The sequence below is a fragment of the Manis javanica genome, chromosome 3 (genome assembly GCF_040802235.1).
Source record: "Manis javanica isolate MJ-LG chromosome 3, MJ_LKY, whole genome shotgun sequence".
Taxonomy (NCBI): domain Eukaryota; kingdom Metazoa; phylum Chordata; class Mammalia; order Pholidota; family Manidae; genus Manis; species Manis javanica.
The window spans coordinates 201,493,325-201,508,924 of record NC_133158.1 but is presented as its reverse complement, the minus strand read 5'-3'; the positions used below and the strand labels follow the sequence as shown (position 1 = coordinate 201,508,924).

At 33.8% G+C, this 15,600-nt stretch overlaps 1 protein-coding gene across 8 annotated transcripts in view; it reads right to left on the bottom strand.

The window, feature by feature from the left end:
* The window catches only part of ANAPC10 (anaphase promoting complex subunit 10), a 156,035-nt gene that overhangs the window by 118,885 nt on the left and 21,550 nt on the right, over positions 1-15,600 (bottom strand). For all 8 annotated transcript variants that reach the window (XM_073232615.1, XM_073232616.1, XM_073232617.1 and 5 more), the window contains exon 4: positions 287-407. In XM_073232615.1, the coding sequence (XP_073088716.1) occupies positions 287-407 (121 nt within the window). The remainder of the gene's footprint in view (positions 1-286; positions 408-15,600) is intronic.

Genomic DNA, 15,600 nt, shown 5'->3' with positions numbered 1-15,600 from the left:
TCAAAACATTAACAATTGTAGAATCTAGGAAGTAAGGATATTAGGGTTCACTATACAATTCTTTCAGCTTTTCTGTAATTTCCATAATACAATATTGGGGGAAAGAAACAATTCAATCAGAATTCAAAAGAAAATTATTTAAAAATTTGAAATGTTTTCTTAAATATTAACAATTTTCCTTTTATATATTAAAATTTTAATCTGCCTAACCTAATCTCAAATATGACTATCCTTTAAATAGCAAGAGTTATAAAACAACATACTTTTAAAAATTGGAAAGACATACCCGAATTTCTTGAAGGTTGTGAAAATTATTTCCTACTCTGACTGAGATCTTGCTTGGTGTATAGCTTTCATCAGATTTGTAGTCAGCATAAATACATAATGTCTTCACTGTTGTTTTTCTCCTAAAAGCAATATAGTAAAAACAACACATCCTTTAGAATGTTAAAAGATTGCATCCAAAACATCTGCTTTTAAAAATCACAGGTTTGCTAGAACAAGTACCTGAATCAACAATTTCCATTTCCTTTCATTTTAACAATGATGAATATGAACATGAAGAACATGTAAAAATATAGATGCTTTTATTTTTAAAGACATCTCCTATTCAGAACATGGTCAAGAACCAGATGTGAGCAAAGAAGGAACAGTTAAGCCAAAGTATGTAACTTAGAGTACAAAGAGTATTAAGGACTTGAGGCCTCTTCATTTGTAATTTAAACAAAGAAATTATTCTAACAAGCTTGGTTTTTTCTTTACCAGTTAATGAATTAATTTCCTGTGTTAAAACTTGAAAATAACTAGCTAAGTGTAAAATTAAGTCCAGCAAAGAGAAAAACAAGGCACCTTACTTAATGCAAGAAATAAAATTGTTTTTAAAGACAAGCAAAGACTATATAAAAGAAAATTAATGTCAGAAAAAAATGCCAGTGGCCAAAAAACATGAGAATATGCTCAATCTCTAATAATCAAAGAAATAGACATTATATATTATATATATAATAAATTACATATATTATATAAATTGAATAATTACATTAAAACATTAGTTTTATCATACTGGAAAATGTTAAAAGAACTGGTAATATCCAATTTGATTAGGAAAAGGTTTTTTCATGGTCAGTTATTAAATATATACAGACTTTAATGAATGATTTCAACTTCTAAGAATGCATTAAAAGACAATAACACAACTACTCAAAAATGAATGCAGAAAAATATTTACTGTCCTGTGGTTAGATTACTGAAAAATTATAAACAACCTAAATATCCATCTCAATAGGGAATCTGTTAAATAGATTATAATATATCCACTCAGTGAAATACTATACAACCGTATAAAATAATCATACAAATATTACATAGTAAAAGCAGGAAAAAAGCACATTGTAAAACAGTATATATAGGACTGCATTTTAGGGAAAAAAGTGTTAAGGCACATAAAACCTATATATATATAATTATATATATAATAAATTATATTACATATAAATTATATATAACATAAATTACATATATTACATATAAATTATATATATTATAATATATAAATATAATATATGTATGAAAAAGACCTAGAAAGAATCATACAAAAATAGCAGAAGTGACTATTTTGGTGGGGTGTAACTATGGGAGATCTTTATTTTCTCCTTTATGATTTCCATATTTTCTGAATAATTTTTTACAATAGGCATGTATTATTTTAGTCATTAGAAAAAATTAGACAATTTTGAACATCAACCAAAAAAAACCATTAAGAAGTCTATTTAAACATACTTTAAAAGTTAAGTTCCGGTATAAACTGGCACTAACTTAAAAACAATGAGCTCCTTGAACAGAAGTAGTCTGTGTCAAAAGTCAGCCTATAAAACAGCAGGGGACCTGTAGCTCTCAGTGAGCGGAGGGAACTTCTGTAGCCCAAGCTATTCATCAGAAAGGAACAGGGAAAGTTAAGGACTTTCCCTCAAATAATAAAGACAACACAAGACATAAAACACTAAATACACAGGAACTGCTGATTTTTCAAAAGATTCCAGAGGTACCAAATTGACATCTTTATCTTTCTGCTGGGCCAGGAGGGAGACCTGAGAGGAAGCAAGGGAAAAAGGAAGAATTCTGAAGGACATACAAAAGATTTCTTCCCTGGTAAGCTATAAGCAGGTAGTTTAAGGTCTTTCTTATGGAGAGACCCAAGATACAGAATTCACTCTTAAGGACTTTTTTTTTTTTAACAAAAGAAGATCTAAAGGATAAAGCTTTTTGCTCAGAACAACTTCGAAATTCAGAATAACTTTGTTACTGGAACATATAAGATAATCAGGGTGAAGTTAGAAAGGCAGAGAGTAACATCAATGACTGTAAGAACAGCAAGAGTGGTGAACAGCAAGTGAATACTCCGTGTCTGACTCAATAATGCTTTATATGTATTATTGCATTTACTCCTCAACGCTGTGGTGTAGAAACTACTATCATTTCCATTTTACTGATAAAAAAACACTGACACTTAATAACTGGCTTAAGGTTAAAAAGCTAGTAGGTGGGCACAGAGTTCAACCATGTGTCTGCCTCACATGATCATAGCTACTATCACCTTCCTATTAATTAATTGTACTTAGGTCATTCAATAGTCAGTGATACCAGTTTATAGTAATACATAGGTACTTCTCTAAATTTTATTACACCATGGCTTCTTAGCCAATGAATGGTCCATGTATCCCTAGAAATTAGGTATATAATCTAGGCTATGTACATAATTTCATTAGATTTGCAAAGGAAACTGTAACCTTACCAAAAGTTTGAGATCATTACTCTGAAAGGTACCTCCAAAGCCTTTCTTTTTTTTTTAATTTGAGTATTTTTTTTATTAAGGTATCATTGCTATACAATCTTATGAAGGTTTCACGTGAGCAACACTGTGGTTACAACATTCACCCATATTATCAAATCCCCCCCAATACCCCATTGCAGTCACTGTACACCAACATAGGATGCTATGGAGTCACTACTTGTCTTCTCCATGCTATACTGCCTTCCCCATGATCTCCACCACACCATGTGCACCAATCATAATACCCTCAATGCCCTTCTCCCTCCCTCCCCTACCCCTCCCCTTTGGTAACCGCTAGTCCCTTCTTGGAGTCTGTGAGTCTGCTGCTGTTTTGTTCCTTCAGTTTTGCTTTGTTGTTATACTCCACAAATGAGTGAACATCTTTTAAAATTATCTTTGAATTTTATCTCATAGTGAAATTTTTAAAATAATATGGCACAGAAATTCATGCTATTTGTCAAACAGTAATGGATGTGGGAAGATTAAATGCATAGATTGTAAGGCATAGTGGCTGCTACTCAAATTGCTCAAATCATCATTATACTAATCATCCCCATATACTGAATGCTTACTATATGCCAGGCATCATACTAAACTCTTAGGATAAGGTATTGTATGAAGGGAGAGGGAAATACTTCCCCATTTCTGGTGACATAACAACCTCTGTCCCCTCACCTACTACTACTCCCTTTCTGCTGAGAAAGAGCTATTGGCAGGAACAACCATTTGCTTTGTTCCTTCAGCCATAAATTTAATAGGGGCAGGCTCTACCTGGTCTAGCACTTTCATAACTGGATGGGTAAGTCTGTTTAATTCTAAGTTTCAAAATTAGGAAACATACTTGACTGCAGATATAAGCCCATTTCTCAAACATCAGCTTTGTTAGTTTCATAAGGGTGGTATTTTGGTCTCTACCTGCTGACTCTTAAATAATTTCCCTTCTGATCTGGAACCCATGAAATTGCAACACATCAGTGACAGATACTCCTAGTTGTCAACTTTACAGCCCATATTCCCTTCTTTCTTTATAACACCCAACTAAAAGACTATATCCCCCAGCTTCCTTTAAAGCTAGGTATGACCACGTGAATAAGTTATAGCCATTAAGATTTAAACCAAAAGATTGTTTGTTATAAAGAAAGTTTCTTTAAAGGAAGATGTGCTCCTTTTACCTTTCCCACCTACTCCTTCCTGCTGCTTAGGATATGAACTGATGGGTGGAATTCTCATAGGCATCTTGGATCACAAAACAACCTTGAAGACAGAATCCCTGAGCTAAGAACGATGAAATGGGAAGGGAACGAACCTGGGTCCATGATACACTGTAGAGCTGCCATACCACTCCTGGACGGCCAGGCTTCTCTTATATGCAGAGGTAAAAGAAGTAGAATTTCCACCTTGTTTAAAACACGGTTATTAGAAGCTCTGTTATTAGAAGTTCTCATTCCTATTTAATGCAACATTATTATGTCCATATTACAGATGAGGAAACTGAGGCTCAGATCAGTCTAAGCAAGCCATCCTCATTTACAAATCTAGTAAAACATACAGCTGGAATTTTAATCTAGTCCTGTATGATTACACTATATAAGGAAAACTATGTATTAACTCCTGAGGTACAAGGCCTAAAACTAAAAAGAAAATAGTTTTAAAATTCTGTTTACATTTCCTGTTAACATACTAGGTACACTGTTTCCAAAGACTGACTCACAAAAGAAACAGAGTCCACATACTTGCCCAAAGCAAACTGTGTGTGTGTGTGTGTGTGTGTGTGTGTGTGTGTGTGTGTGTGTACACATTTTTTTTAAATTAAGAAATCTACCTGATAATCAATGACCACATTCTTCTTGTTCCTGGTATAATGGTATAAAGTGCCCTCCTTTGGGTAAAAATTTGTTTTTAATCAATGTTAACAGGATGCTAAAGTAAGTTTTCACTGAAGATTAATTCAACAAAGAACAGGTTTTAACAGGACATATAAGACCCTAATGTAAAATTTTCAGCAGATATAGTTAAAAACAATACCAAAACAAACAAAAAGTCAGGATGTCTGCCCATGAAGGGGTAACTACAGGACTTGTCTCCCCACCATAAACTAGAAACCCAAACAACATGTATGAACACCTGTCTGGGACACTGAACAACAGGCAGCACAACACTCCAAGCACAGAGAAAGGGAACGGATGAGGTGAGCCCTATGAACTGCACTTTCTGACTGAAGGCAATTTCTGGACTAACGCAGGGTGGAAAAACCTAATGGCCTTGCAGTCTTACTGAGTTAAGAAAGGAGTTATACTGGGAAAAAACTCCAGAAACCTGCATGGAGTCCCCTTGAGTCTCTAACTGAATACCAATCTGTTCGTGCATAGGGTGAAACTCCACAAAGACACACAAAGAAGAGTAGTTGCTGGGGGAAGAGCAATTACTGGGATGCTGTATAAGCTAAATAATTCCCACGGGTCACACAGGGCAGGGAATCTTAGAGTTCCCAACAACCAAACGGGTGAGCCAAATAGCTCTTCAAATATCTAGGACATTCGAGATCCCAGAAGGGGCAGGCCTTGGTACACCATAAGGCTAATCTTGCCCAAGGCAAATGATGTTTAAAGAGCTGTCTGGGGACCTGTGGGCACACCTCAAGATCCATATTATTTGCCTTTTTCAGAAACATTCTCTTACGATTACACAGCACTACTGACATGGTACTACCTGACATGGGATGTTGTAAAGATTTAATGAAGAGACATACATGGACTCCAACTGTCTTCTCTTAAGCCAGAATCTCTTAAGATTCACAAAACAAGTAAAACAATAACACTCTTCTCACTAATTTCTGTTTTTTTGGAAGAGACATTATTTTTCATTAAAAACGTTATTTATAATATTTATTTTTATTTATAATATAATAGGTTATTTAATTTTAGATAAATAATTACTTTGAAAGTCCTCAGCTCTAATTTCTAATACAGTAAATACTGAAAGATACAAAAAAAATCAATGGAAGACCTTTGGAGACCTCAATAAAAGTTTAAAATGGTACTGAAACCAGAAATTTAGAGCACTGCTATCCTAAACCAGAGCTTACAGGCCAAATGTAGCCTATCACTTATTTTTGTAAATAATGTTTTATTGAAACATAGCAATACCCATTCACTTACATATTGTCCAGCTGCTTTTGCACTACAATGACAAAGCTGAGTGCTTGCAATAGCCTAATATGCTTTGCAGAGTCTAAAATACTTACTTCTATACATACTACTATACTTTGCTGATTCCATCCTAAAAACTCCAGGCCCACTGTAAAGAGGCTTAAAATCAAGTATCAAAAAGATCAAGTTGATTCTTGAGTAACTTAACTGCCTACCAGAACAAAGTCTAATCCTCTTTTTTAAAAAAAGTCAGCACATAATAAGGTAAAATTTACTATATCCAGCATCCAATCAAAAATTACTATAAAGAATCAGAAAACTGTGACCCACAATGAGAAAAAAAAATAAGTCAATCAAGACAAATCAGGGAAGACAGAGACAATGGAATTAAAAGGTAAGGACTTAGAAAGTACAAATACTGACAGGTGTATAACAAAACCATCTCAAAAAGTCAGTGGCTTAAGAAAATAATCATGATTTTTCTTTATGAATCTGGAATTTGGACAAGGCTCAGAAGAGAAGTCTCCACACAGCGTCAGATGTGGTAATTTGACTTGAGATCTGAAGAATATGCTTTCAAGATGGCTCACTAATATGACTGGCAAGTTGATGCTGGTAGTTGGCTTGAGGCTTAGGAGAGGCCTTGCACTTTGACTCATTTCTTTATGAACTTCTCTATTTGATGTGGGGTTTCTCACAGCATGGTAGATGGGTATCAAGGGAGAGAATCACATAAAAGAGAGAGAACAAGGGAGAAGTGTTTCCTTTTATGACCCAGCCTTAAGAAACAGCAGTGTCATAAAACCCATGTTCTTATATGCAAAAAATCCACAAAGGTCTGATCAGTTTCAAGGAGGGAGACAAAGATGCCATTCCTTAATGCTAATAGCAAGATTGTAGAAAAGCACGTGCAACAGGAAATAATATGAACATACTGGGAAATACAGTCTGCCATAAATATACTCAGAGAATTAAAAGAAAACGTAAACACAATGAGGACAGACGTAAGAGAGTAAAAGGGGGAATTTCTGGGCATAAAAAAGAAATCTGAAATAAAAAAATTACTGGTTGGGATTAAAAACACTTTAAACAGTTCAGAAGATAGTGAATATATTGATACAGCTATAGAAAGTCTCCAAAATGAAGCATAGAAAACAAAAAATACTCATCCCTCATTAAAATGAATAGAATATCACTGGTCTATGAAATAAGCACTAATATGTAACTGAAGTCCCAGGAAAATAAAGGAGGAGTGGGTAGATAGAAAGCACTTGAAAGAAGTACAGCCAACATTTTTTCAAATCTGATGAAAACTATATACACACAGATTCAAGAAGGTCAATAAACTACAAGAAGGATAAACATAAAGAAATCCATACTAAAGTAAGTCATAATTAAACTGATTTAAAAAAAGATTGATAAACAAAAAAATCTTAAAAGTAGTGAAGGATGGAGGGAACATATATGTAGAGAAACAAAGATAAGAATAACAGACTTAACATCAGAAACTATAATGGAATAACATTTTAAAGTGTCAAGAAAAACAAACAACGTAGAATTCAGTACACAGTGAAAATATATTTCAAAACTGAAGGCAAAATAAAGACATTTTCAAACAAACAACAGCTGTAAGAATTTATCACCAGCAAACCTGCATTATGAGTAATGCGAAGGGAAGCTCTTTAGAAATAAGGAAAATACCAGATAGAAATATGAATCTATGAAAATAAAGAGCAGTAGAAATGATAAAAATATGAGTAAATATAAAACACTTTTCACATTCTAAATTTTTTCTAAAACATAACTGTTTGAACAAAAAAAAATAAAAAGATACCATGGGCTCCCTAACAAATGTAGAAATAAAATACATGACATCAGTAGCATAAAGGGAAGTGGGAATAAGGGAATAAACAGTTGAAAGATTCTATATGAAATGCTATGTTATCATTTGAAGGTAGACTGTGATAAGTTAAAGATGCATACTGGAGATCTTAGAAAAATCACTAACATCTTAAAATTTAATACTAAATAAATATATACAGAAGTATACTTAATAAACTAATAGTAATAAATTGATAAATCTCTAGCTAGTCTGACCAGGGCAAAGGGAAAAGAGAAAAAGAGAGACGATACAAATTACCAATACCAGGCATAAAAAGAGGATACTAATACAGTGCCAAGAGAAATTAAAGGTTAATAAATGAATATTAGAAATCACTATAGGACAATAAGCTAGATAATTTAGATTATTAAAATAGATTATTATTTTATTATTAAAATTTAGATTATTATAATTCTTCGAAAAACACAAATTATCAAAACTGATTCAAAAAGACATAGAAAAATCAGTTAAAGAATTAAGATTTTATATGTAAAAAAGCTTCATACAAAGAAAACTCTAGCAACAGATGGCTTCAATGGTGAAATCTACCAACCATTGGGAGAAAAAATAGCAATTCTACATGAACTCTTCTAGAAAAAAGAAGAGGAAACACATCACAACTCATTTTATGAGCCCAGTAACAAAATTAGAATATTACAATAAATGGAAATGATAAACCAATATTCTTCATGAATATAAATTTAAAATTCTTCAACAAAGTATTAGTAACTTAAAACCAGTAATATATAAAAAAGGATTTAAAAAACAAAATAAGATGTGATACCAAAGGCACAAGCACCATAAAAACATACAAATTGGACCTTATCAAAATTAAAAACCAAAAGGCAGACCACAAAATAGGGGAAAATATTTGGAAATCATGATTCTGTAAGGGATTAATATCCAGAATATATAAAGAACTCCTAAAACTCAACAACAAGAAAATAACCTAATTCAAATATAAGCAAAGGATTTAATAGCCATTTCTCCAAAGATATCAAATGGCCAATAAACACATGAAAAGAAACTCAACATCACTAATCATTAGAGAAATGCAATTCAAAAGCCTAATGAGATACCACTTCACACCCAGTAGGATGATTATTATCCAAAAAAAAAAAAAATGTTGGCATGGATGTGAAGAAATTGGGACTCTTGTATATTGCTGGTGGAGATGTAAAATGGTACAGCTGCTGTGGAAAACCATAAGGCGATAACATAAAAAATTAAACACATAAACACATAATCACCATCTGATCCAGAAATTCCACTTGTGGGTATATACAGAGAAGAACTGAAAGCCAGGACTTGGATAACATTTCTACATCCATCTTCATAGCAGCATTATTGACAATAGCCATAGGTGGAAACAATCCAAATGTCCATCAACAGATGAATGGATAAACAAAATGCTGCATACACATACAATGGAATATTATTCAGAAAAAAAAGGGAAATTCTGATACATGGTACGACATGGATGCAACCTTGATAATATTATGGCAAATTAGACACTGAAGAACAAATATTGTATGATTCCGCTTATATGAGATACCTAGAACAGTTAAACACATAGAGACAGAAAAGTAGAACAGGGTTTACCAGGGGCTGGGGAAGGAAGGGAAAAGGAGTTAGTTTTTAATTTTGAAATGATAAAAAATTCGGGAGATGGATAGTGGTGATGATTATACCATAATATGAAGGTACTTACTACCACCAAACCGTCCACTGAAAAATGGTAAATGTTATGTATATTTTATAATAAAAAAGCAATGAAATTCACCATCTCAACTGATTAAAGACTATATAATCATATAGGTAAATGCAGAAACATCATTTAAGAAAATCCAACACCTATTCATTAAAAAAAAGTCTCAGTACACTAGGAATAAAAGGGAACTTCCATCAATCTGATAACCTGAAGGGTTTTATTAGTTTCTGTCCAGTAAGGATGTATAATCCTCAGCAGGAGGGTGGAGGTAGCACCAGAGGCCTAAGGGTTTGAGGAAGGAATAAAGGATGAGAGCATCCTTATCAAGAGAACTGTGGATGAGTCATCCATAGCATGAACTGATTATGGAAGTAGATTCTCTCAACCAACAAAAACATCCATAAGATAGTCAGCTTTAAACAAATAGCCAAGTACAGAGTGCACCAATGTTAGATTACCAATACAAAATTGGCAGTTATGAATTTTCCTTCTCCATTCCCATACTAGGACGCCTAGGGAGTTTAGAAATTAGTTAATATAGGAGAACACAAATAAAAAGCTAGGTAGAAAAAGAGAAGCAAACTACACCTTTCTTCTTCCATTTGCAACAGACTCAAGCTCAGGGAGAGGAAGAAACCTTAAACTTTAAAGCAAGTTTGAGGCTTTAACGATTAGCTAGGACTCCTATCTAATTTTACCATGAGCTAGGACTGGTTGTTTTAATTTCTAATCTATGTTTTGTTATTTGAAGTGAACAGAGAATTGTATATATTACCCAAAAGTGTCATACTGCTTCCCACTGAGTTCTCATCCAGGGCAGGGAAAGAACTTGCCCCTGATTCAAAAGAACAATGAAGTATAAAAGTAAATGTTAATTGTAATTGTACACTACAAGTCCACCTTCTCTAAAATCTACATGCTCAACTAGCTGAGAAACTGCTACAAGAATGAAGAGTTGCTTATTTCCTCTGTGTAGAGAAGAATAGCCTAATAAGTCAAATACTTTGTGTTTATCTTTATAAAATATGAAGTCCAAACTGAACCTTTTCCATGCTTATTTGAAGCATAACTTTTTCAATACAGAAAGTCCTTTCTTTAGTACATAATGTATTCAAGGGAACACATGTGATGATCAAATGGAAGAAAGTTGAACACTGGGCTTACCTTATGCAGGTATGACAGTTGGTTTTTGAGAACTAAGAAATTTTAAACAATCCTGACTTATACTACATGCTTCAGTGATAATCTTTGACCATAATTTCTAGCATGTCCTTTAATTGTTCAGATTCATAATTCAATGTATAATTGACTGGCAAAGCCCAATGACCATTTGGTTGAGGTTAATGACTTCTAATGGTGCAACTGTCTACTACAATTAAGCTTAGTGCCTATTATTTTTTAAATGGCATTAGCCATTTAAACCTTGTATTTCTGACTTACTCAACTTTTTAAAAATACAGGAGAAATGCATTAAACTCTTCAAGAATTGCAGAAATCTTTTTTTTACAAAGAAGTCTAAGTGCTGATCCTGTAGGACAGAACAGGTCGGAGTATTCATCTATTCATCGACATTTTTTAAAAACCTAAAACTAATCAAGAGAGATAATTAAACAAAAAGTATAGACTTGACAAAATTATAAAGTATAAAAATTATGGACAGTCTGTAGTTTGGGGAGGAGGAAAAATTAACTTCTATTATTTGACTTAGCAACTGATAACCATATATGGGCTGGTATTTATGTGTGTATTTGAAACTAGTGAATGTATAAAGTACTTGTTCAAACTGTTTTAAGTGATAATGGAATTTATGGCTACCAGTGTTCTCATTCAACTAGATTCTATAAGTACCAAATTTAAAAAAAATTTATCATTTATCTCTAGTTAAACTATCAACATTTCTCTTTAAAACAAGTAAGCCAGTAGAACTTTTCAATATTTTTCTTAACATTCTTTTCACTATTTCAATTAATTTCTTCATGACATGAAAATTATTATGAATGGTGTATATTTCTTATTACCATGATAAAAATGACAGGATAATATTTAATAAAATTTGCAGAAATCGTGACAGAGGCAGACCAAACACAAGCAGAAATTTTATTTTGCTCCTCCTAAGCTCAATTATTTCAGAATTTTGGTATTTACCCTTTTTTCTTTAAACTGGTAACTAAGTACTTTAAATGTTCCATATTAAACTAAATTACACTCTAATTTTTCTTCAGCAATTATTAAAATTGCAAAACTCTTCCCAAGAGTATTACAAGTAGAAAATAATTCATGACATCTTCCATAAAAACAAAAAGCATCTCCATTTTTCATGTAATTATCGTATTATGCCCTCAAAAATACTTCATATTCTTAGGTTACTTGACCATTCTCCCTCTTGGGCTCAGCATCTTTTCCGTAATTGCTAAGCTGGGTGTGGGCCCCTTGCGGGGAGCGGTCCTTTCATTAATTTATTTAACACAAAACAGTTTAAAACCTAGCCTACTCAGATTTTTATAAAGATTATTTCTTTGTAAATTTTCTGCATTGCTGACAAGTACATTTCTCTAAAGAAAAGCAAAGAAATACGAAAGTTTGCCAAATAAAAGTGGATATTCAATGTATGAGGTCTATATGATACTTAAATTATTAGTGTGTCTGTTCTTGAATTTAGAGATATTTAAATCATGTTAATACTCTGGCATTTAATGCTATTTCACAAAGAAGCACTGTAAACACATAGTTAAATGAAAAATAATGTATTTTACTTAGACATTTTCAGAATCCTAATCCTAAAAATGATCTTAGAAGACCATATAATCTAACCACAATATGTACCAGGTAGATCACCCAGGTTCAAAATTTTTCTGACAGGTAACACGACATTATCTTTGATCAGTTTCAATTTTTAAGTGTTCTTTATTCTAAGTCATAATTGGTCTGTGTAACTCTCATCTTTTGGACAGTTTTTTCTTATGAGGTCACACAAAAGGAATCTACTCCTCCACAAAGTATAAACCCTTCACATTTTTAAAGGAAACTACCATGTCCCCCAAAAGTCTTTAGCTAACTATATTCCCAATTTTTGTATTACATAGTTCAGTTTCATTTCAATTCCCTAATCATTCTACTCACTTTCTTCTGAGCACATTCGAGCTTTATTAATGTTAGAGGGGGAAGCCAACATTAACATAACATACCAGGAGGTCTTCCCAGGCACTATGCTTCAATTATTGCATCGTAAAATCCCATTAGCTCTTGCGGCAGCCATGTCACACTGCTGGCTGAGATTAAATCTACTGTCAACTAAAACTGCAAAGAATCTTTTGCACTTCTTGGTTTCTCTTCTTTTCCTATCTTGAGTTTATGCTTTGGGCAGGAGGGGTGGGGAGCAAATGTAAAGTTATACTTTAATATTATATTTCACCTATTTGAAATAATTTATTATCCACTAATACAGGTACTTGTTACCTAATGCTGTTTTGATTTTAGAAACCATCTTAAGAAATACAATAACATTTGTATATGAAAATATCCTCAGTGCTTCCTCTTTCTGAACAATTTAGTACTAAAGCTATTAGAAGGGATCAAGTCAAACAGGCAATTGCATAAAAATAGGATAAGCCTGTTCAGAGTGAAAGGTGTGTTCACGTGGAGGAGAGGTGAGCAGCGTACTGCAGTGCCGGCGTGAGCAGAGATTCTGAAGAGGAAAGCAGCCAGGGTTGGGGTGTCACAGCCTGAGTGGGGTGACAGAGGCACTGCACCATGAGGCACCCAGTGCAGCAGGCAAGGGCCTGTGTCAGGTGCGAAGTCACCCACACTGAGGATAGCGCATCACAGAATACCAGAACCCAAGTGCGAAAAAGGGCACCCAAAACACGCAGTGGGGTCTGTAACCACGAGGGGTGAGAAAGGTGGCCTGGCGTGCAGCTGCAGAGCCCAAGTGGGTGGAGAAGGACATCCACACAAGGGAGGAACTGACGTGAGGTGTCAGAGCCCAGGCCAGGTAAAAAGGGTATCTACAAGTGGGGAGAGGCTTAGAGAGCAGGCCCAGAGCCTAGGTGGGGTGAAGGGGCACCTCGTGGGGGAGGGAGGGGACAGTGAAAGAAATGGAAAGATTGGTTACATTCAGGGAGATTAATGAAATAAATATGTTAAGGGAGGACAGGAGAACCAGGTTCTCATTCGTGAGGAAGGACTCAGAAGAACAGAAAGGGAGACAACTAGAGTAAACCCTGTTTATTCTGGATTGGAATTGGAATTGAATGTGTCAGTGTGAATTATGGTTGTGTGTGTGTGTGTGTGTATGTGTGAGTAGAGAGAGAAATAAATACATTAATGTATGTGTATGTATTACATACATATATTCCTTTACTCTGTCCACTGAAAAGAAACATATTCCCACAGCAATGAGCATGGCCAATATCAGATCTGGTTTCTAAGTACTATTCTCCACTAAAATATACTAGATCTCTGGAGAAAAGGCTGATTGCATAGCTGAGGCAGAGTCTTGTGCCATAAGAAAGTACTCAAGTAACCATGGGGACGTGTCAAAAGTAATACAGTCAACTTATATCAACTATACTTCAGTTTAAAAAAATTAAAAAAAAATGTAATAGTCAATTTGATGGGACTCCCACTGGCCAAATCTGGGGCAATTAGAGCATTGACACAAAAAAATAACAGATTTTTAACCCACTGAGTCAAAGAGGAAACTCTAAATCCATACTGACATTAATAATTGTGAATAAAATGAAAGTAACTTCCCAGCTGCTCAGCAGACACTACTTTAATCATGTGATAGAAGTAAAACATCATTAGTAAAGGGACAAAAGAATATCATGTACCACACAATAGGATGCAATGAAAAGGATATAGCACCACTTCTGTGCTATTTTTCCCAAAGATCTCCAACTTAAAGATACTTGAGAAGAAAGTCTGGGGAAATCCAACTTGAGAAACACTCTTTAAAATAACTGGCTTATAACCTTCAAAAGTGCCAAGATCATGAAAGTCAAAGAAAAGAGTGAAGAAATTCTCCAGATTAAAAGAGAATAAAGAGAGGTGACAACTAAATTCAACGTGTGATTCAATTTTATTGGAATAATTGGTAGAACCTAGATGGGGTTGTAGAATTAAATGGTAATAATGTATCAATATTAATTTCCTTAGGATGTATTGTGGTTACGTAGGAGAATGTTCTTTTTATAGAAATGACACACAAAAGTATTCTGAAGAAATGAGACATCACATTGGCAACTTACTTTGCAATGATTCAGAAACAAAACTGTATTATACTTGGAACTTTTCTGTAAGTGTGAGACTGTTCGAAAAGTCTTACTGACTTTCCCTTTTTCTGAGACAATTTAAAAAAAATGTGTTCCTCAAAGCCCTGGGCTTCCCTAATGAGAGCAAAGGCTGATATGGCTATACCTCCGCTGAGAAGCAGCTAAGTATTAACTAGAAACTATCTTTGCAGTCAAGCCTACTAGATCAAATTCAGGCTTTTTAAGTACATGGTGAATGACCTGAGTAACTTAATATTTCTAAGTTTTAGTTTCTTCATCTACGAAATGAGAAAAATGATAATACCTACATCTTACAAGTTTGTTTTGAGGATTACCTAAAGTGTTATATGTTAATAATGATTAAATATTTAAACTTAAAATGAGGTAATACGGAACATGACATAATGCTCAGTAAATATGATCTATTTTTATTATTATTTGTTCAGTACATTGGCCTTCTTCATAAAATTGTACTTGCTTTAAAAAACCCTGCTATTTTACTTTAACAATTCAATGAGGACATTCATTATACAGCTTTGAAGTGATGTCCTTTGTTATTACATAGAAGCAATTTACCCTAGACTACACAATATAATGGTTAAAAGCACAAACTGTCAGGTCAGAGTACTTATGTTCAAATTACAATTTTGCCACTCACTTGCTGTTGTGTGCCATTGGGCAAATCACTTTATTTCTATTGAAGCCTCTTCTTCTGAGACTTCAGAATAAGGATAAAAATAGTGGTAAAGGTTAAA